Here is a 6,620-nt window from a genome sequence, read left to right as displayed (position 1 = left end):
AAAGAAGAAAGATGAGTGAAGAGAATAAAAAAAGTATAATTTTCTTATAAGAGTAAAGAGAAATTAACAAATAAAATGTGAAAACAATTCTCTCTCCTACTTTACCCCATCTAATTCTCTTTTATAGTGCAAAACCTCATTTTTATTGTTTTATTGGGCAAATTATACCTCACTCGTTTTTCTACCTTTTTTTCTCAGTTAAATATATTTTTCTCACATGATTGTTATAACTAAGTGAGAAATATGTCAAATTAAAGGTTTCTTTTTCTATAGAAGGGGATGAAACTTATAGAAGACTATAGTACTGATAATCCAGTTAAAATTGTAAAATTGATCTCAGGACATTTCTCCAAAGCGCTTCCTGAAAATAGTATAACTCACGCTTAGTTCAAACATACATTCAAAATTTCTTATTAATTCCCCAAATGTATGGGAGCTTATGTCTAAACATTTCAAATATAATACTGCACAACGAATTGAGCAGCCACTTCAAATATGCACCACCTACAGCCGACCTGGGAATGTTCCATTCTCCCTTTGTTCATTCCATCTGTCAATCTGATGCATAGACAAAGTTACGAAAACAGGCTGTTAGCACACATCCACAATTTCAAGATTAGTACTAGCAGGAAAAAAAATAAACTAATAAACATTTTTTTGTGAAATGTCTAAGAAAGCCATTAGTAAAAAAAAGAAATGGAAAATAATGTGAATGGGAACATCAGAAGTTGTCTTCTACACATGTAGCTTACATTTTAATTTAAATTATTTTATATCTTAACCTGAGAATAGTCAAACGTAAGCAAATGTTCCTGGCATCAAGGTTGTCAAACTAGAGAGGATATAAACGAGTACACGGAAAATAATAATCATAAACGTGTGCATGCATTAAAAATAATATAGATAGATAAAAATAACTAGTCTTAAGTAGTAAGATCTAATTCACAACTAAACGATTTTTTCTCAGTCGAATTCGAAGGAAAGACAGGGTGAGCAGAACAGCATAAGAACCAAAGATAGAACGGAAGAGTAGAGCGACTGGAACAGAGAGCGAGCACTGGCAATGCAAAAGACAACACCAGCGATGATGGTTTGCGATGCCAACAACAGTGAAGCTAGCAAGTATTAGCAAGTGAATACTTCGATGGTAACGGAAGTGATGGTTGTTCGACAGCAGTCGTAGAAACAGCGTCAACATCAAGGGGTGTGTACACCGTTGAGTCTCCTTTGTTTTTTATTTACAAAAGTATGGGAACCCTAGCGAAACAAAAGGGTCATGCAACACCGGTGTTGGGATTTGATTTTGGGTCAGATTGGGTCGTGTTTTTAGCTGACAAATGGGTCATCAAACCCTAGCAACATGATAGGAATTCATTCTCTCTTATCTTGTCAACGATTTCCACTCATCCGAGGCACACTCATCTCTGATGCTATTCATTCTCTTGTTATTGCTTTACAAGTCAATCAAGTGTGGCTTTTCTATTCAAGGAGGGGCTAATCATGGTAAACAACAAAATTGATTCTAATCATTTAAAAAAAATGAAGATCTTCATATGAAGTACAATATCAGGTAATTGGGGGCATGGTTTATTGAGAAGGAACATTGTACATCTCCAAGTTCTCACAATGAACTGAAATGATTAAGAAGCCACAAGAGTTAAAGGGATTGAGGAATAATAACGTATTAAAGTTGGCATAGAGATGAGATGAGAAGACACAAATTAATTTAACATCTAAAAATTAAAACTGAGGGGCCAAAGTATCTTGCACCTATCAATATACAGGAACATTAACCACAACTTAAGAACTCCCTCTGATCTCTTTATACACAAAAACAAGGTAGTTTTCCTCCATAAAGCATCCTTACATATTTAATAACTAAAGTTGTTATTTTAGTCATTTTTCATAGATATCAATGTCTGTCCATCTTTCAATACTTTTTTCAATTTAGCATTTAGTCAAACATCTTGAGAAGTGCATAGAAAACAAAAGGAATGCTAAATTGTAGAATACTAGACGAAATTCTTTATAAAAAATTATATTACTAGCAAGAATGTAATTCCATTTCCATGCAAAAGAATACAATAAGACCATAAACAGATAGGAATTTCATGTTCTCGAAAGGAAATGTCAGGAAATAAATCTCATTGGACAAAAAGACCCTAGCACTTAACAGATAATCAACAATGTTCAATGGTAAAATACATACCCATTCACCAGGGCAAAGAGAACGATAATACTTAGCAAACTTGTCACATTCTGATGCATCTTCACCCTTTGCAGCTACACATCTGCACACGAGTTTGGTATATTAAAATAAAGTAACAGTGTTTGAGAAATGTGAACAATGAGCTCAGTAGAAATATTAAAGAAAGTAACAGTGTTTGAGAAATGTGAACAACGAGCTCAGCAGAAATAAAAGCCAACGACATATAACTCACCGATGATATTCAATGTATCGGGTAAAGCAATGCCTGGTTTGATTTGTAGTTGGAAAACGGAAATCTGCTGGAGCAGTTTCAAGCTGGAAAATAATAGCACAAATATGAAAAATTGGAGGAAGGAGTGCCAACCTTGCTTATCATGAACTCATGTACTAATTCTATAAAAGTGATTCAAGTAAATGTCACCTTGATTTCAGGGGTCTCTTCAGCGGCATCTTCATTGCCAGAGTTATCTTCAACATTTCCACTACTTTGCTCTTCAGTGGTTTCTTCAGCAGGAGGAGGGCTTACTTCACTACTCTCCTGAGCAATTGCAGGGGCAACAGGAGTTTTTTCTTCCACAATTTTCTCAACAACAGCTTCCACAGAAGCAGCCTCCTTTGGGATTTCAACTTCTTTGACTTCAACAGGCTTTTCAACTACAGCTGCTTTCTCCTGCTTGTCACTCACATGATATTGCTGCAAGTCAATAAAACACGTCACTGCCTTATCTAACACTATGAAAACAAAAATTCAACCTTCAGAGTGTAAAAGAATGCAGATTCGAGGCATAAAAAAATGTAAATTGAGCTGAGGAAATTGAGGGAAAAGATCATGTCTACCAAACGGGAAAGTTAGAAGCTAGCATCACATCTTACCTCGGCAATTCTACGGAAGTTCAAAAATTCATGACATGGAATTCACATAAATGATTTATCCAACAACAAATAATGCTGGTAATTTCATTATTTAGTCATATGCTAAAGGAGTAAGCATACATACATACAAATAAATGACATGGAATTCACATAAATGATTTATCCAACAACAAATAATGCTGGTAATTTCATTATTTAGTCATATGCTAAAGGAGTAAGCATACATACATACAAATAACGTGCAAAACCCCCAACGTTATGTTATCTCGTGTCAATTAATTTTGTCATTATAATTATATAAGCCATACAAAATAAAAGGAAAATTGAAGTAAAATGGAATGCAAGATTAATGACAACTTGGTTGATTCAAAATCCCAATTGCAGCATATAAAACTCATTCCAACAGTACTTCTGTTTGGGCTTCTTTTTTTTATTCAAAATCATTCTGAGTAGAATTAATTTTGATAGAATTGAAATCTGCTCCTTTTACATTGACAAAACTGATTCAGTATGTAGGCTACCCACTGAGCATATCTATAATAACAGTCCTAAAGTGATTTTACATTATCATCCAAACAAAAAACGAATCCTTCCAAACTCATTTTAAAAAATCCAATACATAAATCAACATTTTAAACCTCAATTATTCCAATATAACACCAATCCTACCAAAACCTAAAACAACAGACACAGGAATAACGTTATTCGGCCAACATAGAGACTTAACTCAGTGTCCATGATATAGATCAGGCTTACAATTATCATTAGATATAACAGTTACAAAATGTAAGGGATTAAGTTCAGCACCATTTTCAATTTTTAATAACATACACTAGAAAGCACTTTAAAAAACACTGTTCTACCAAAAATATTCGCAGCTGAAACCTGATCCAGAGTTGAAGGAAATCCAGATTGTGAGATACAAAATCTAGGTCTGATTTGAAATTTCGATGGATAATAAGATTAGAGGAACTCCAATGAAAAGGAATATTCTGGAAGCGGAATTGAAAGGGGAAAGAGATTGAAGACAGATGTAGGAAGAATACCTCGGCGAGAGATTGAGATTTGTCGGCAGTAGTTTCCGCCATTGCTGGTCACGAGGCGGCTACAACACAAGAGAGGATTCGAGTGTTGTAGGTCAAAACTCGGAAAGCTTAAACGGTTTGAGTTCGTGTTCGTGTTCGTGGTCGTCTCCCTATTATGTTATTTGTTTAAGGTTTTTTGGTTAAAATATTCGGAAGAGTCAGGAAAAAAAGTAAATTAAAAAATAACAATTCACTGAAATTGTAGAAAAGTTTTCTATCCAATATATTACAGACAGATGCTTTAGAAAACATTTTAATTATAATTTTTTATTGAGTAATGTAATATGTGTCATAATGATAAAGATAAAAAAAAATGTGTTTATATTTTTATTTTGAAATTGTAAAAAGTTGTAATAAGGAGAATGAAGGTTTGTAAACTTTTTTTTTTATTACGGTAGATGATTTTGTTGTTTCGATTTTAAGTATGTTATTAGGTTCAATCTCTACATAAGAGGTATCCTTTTAAAATTTAAAGTTTCATCACGGTTTTACTTTTAAAGACGGTTTTGAAAACTTAAAAGAAAATGTGTATTTAAATTGTTTTTTACTTCAACTTCTAAGCAATGTGAAATTATTTGTCATACCACAACACATTATTTTTAAATATTATTATTCTCACCGGTTGATTATGGTGGAAAGCTTCGCTTCTAACCTATCTCCTCTAGATTATGTTATGCGTCTTATCGTTGCACTGGAACACACGGCTCCATTGGGACAGAGGGGCTCTACCTGTTGATCACACTCTGACGATCAAGTCAGTGAGAGCATACAAAATAAGATAAGTATTCAGTTTCAGTCTAGTATTTAGAAACAACGTACCTCAAGCTCTTTTTTATAACTATCTCTTTAACAACTTTCTATTAGGAGAATATAATCTCAACAAAAATAATATTTTGCCTACGGGCACCTTTACTCATGGTGCTAACTTGCATAAGAGAATCTCGTGCACCCTTATTCTCGGGTGATCACCATTTAATTAATATCGTCATATATTCAATTAACAACCTTATGCACATATATTCTATTTAACAAACAACTCTATGTATATTCACATATATTTTATTCTAACAATTTAACACATATCGACATATATATTTAATTAAGAGCTTTATATTAATATATGACCAAACTTATTATTTTAATTATTCTTCATCGGGCTTATCAACAAAACTTGGCCAAACTCATGACCCGCCTTTGGGCCCAAAGTCGAGCTGACCATATCCACATGCCTAGATCGAGATCCCGAGCATTCTAGCACTCTTGTCCAGTACAATTATTATAAGAAAAAAAATTATCAGAGAAATGCAATGGAAGAAACTAAAAAAACAAAAAAAAAACATTAAAAAGGCTTCTGGCTTCTCATCTTAGTATTAAGAGATGAAAATATATAAAATGAGAAAAGGAAAAGTTATACGTGCAATTGAAAAATATTCTAAAAACACATAACAAACTAATAACAAAACTAAAAGAAAGTTATCATTATAACTGAGAACTCCCTCAAGTAGGGAATGAATATTAAATATTTTCATAATGAATATTAAATATTCCCACTTGGAACAAATAGTTTACAACACAATAGGAGATAAGGCCTTTATAAAATTATTGGCAAGTTCTAATGAAGAAGAGATGAACACAAGCTTGAGCAAACCAATATTAACTTTGTTCTTAATAATGTGACAATCAATCTTGATATGCTTAGTTCTTTTATGAAAGATCTAATTAGAAGTAATTATTAATGCATATTGATGATCACAATATAACAAAAATGGACGAATAAACAGAATACAAAAATCTTCAAATAGAAACATCAACAATTGAAGCGGGCATGACATCTACCTCTGAAGAACTCCTAGAAACAGAAAATTGCTTCTTAAAATTCAATGAAATTAAAGAATAATTGAGATAAATCAAAAAGTCAGTAATAGAGCAACGAGAATCAATGCAACATGCCCAATCAAGTTAATGAAGGCCTTAAGTTGGAGAATATTATCAGTAGCGAGAAAAATGACAAACTCAGGCATATCTTTCAAATAGCAAATAACATAAAAAAGTTGTTTGATGCTGATATAAAGTTGGGCATGAAGCAAACTGACTCAAATGTTGAACAATATATGTGATATAAAGATAAGTGTTAAGTATATAAGTTTGTCAATCAGTTGTCAATATATAGACTGATAAGAGAGTATTGTTAAGTCATTAGACGATCTATCACCCATCAAAATGTCTCACAACATAAAAAAAGTCTTTTGATGATAATAAACACTATAAAATGTGTTAAGATGTCTAATGAAGCTACTAAGTGTGCAAATTTATTTAAAGACCCATTAGGCATTCTAACTTATTTAAACTTGTCAAATAATCTCATTAGACGATCCTTTAGCATTAGGTCATAATAGAAGATCTCATCAAACGGTCTTTGAAGAATTAACTCTAGATAATCTTATCAAATGATC

General features: G+C 32.6%; 1 protein-coding gene across 1 annotated transcript; it reads right to left on the bottom strand.

The window, feature by feature from the left end:
* Window positions 1–302: 302 nt before the first annotated feature.
* Window positions 303–4,362, bottom strand: LOC137826835 (uncharacterized). Its single transcript, XM_068632982.2, has 5 exons — window positions 4,129–4,362; window positions 2,631–2,903; window positions 2,442–2,524; window positions 2,210–2,291; window positions 303–558 (listed from the first exon to the last, which is right to left on the bottom strand). The coding sequence occupies exons 1-5, from the start codon at window positions 4,168–4,170 to the stop codon at window positions 505–507; spliced, it is 534 nt and encodes a 177-aa protein (XP_068489083.1). The 5' UTR covers window positions 4,171–4,362; the 3' UTR covers window positions 303–504.
* Between the last annotated feature and the right edge of the window lie 2,258 nt (window positions 4,363–6,620).

Source organism: Phaseolus vulgaris, chromosome 8 (assembly GCF_051622355.1).
Source record: "Phaseolus vulgaris cultivar YP4 chromosome 8, ASM5162235v1, whole genome shotgun sequence".
NCBI lineage: Eukaryota > Viridiplantae > Streptophyta > Magnoliopsida > Fabales > Fabaceae > Phaseolus > Phaseolus vulgaris.
This window is presented reverse-complemented; position numbering and strand designations above follow the sequence as displayed.

Excerpts from the sequence above, each read along its gene's own strand:
- LOC137826835 (XM_068632982.2), bottom strand. The coding sequence starts at position 4,170 with ATGGCGGAAACTACTGCCGACAAATCTCAATCTCTCGCCGAG. Across the intron at positions 2,904-4,128 it reads AATCTCAATCTCTCGCCGAG|CAATATCATGTGAGTGACAA; the intron begins GTATTCTTCCTA and ends ATTGACTTGCAG. Across the intron at positions 2,525-2,630 it reads AAGAGACCCCTGAAATCAAG|CTTGAAACTGCTCCAGCAGA; the intron begins GTGACATTTACT and ends ATTATTTTCCAG.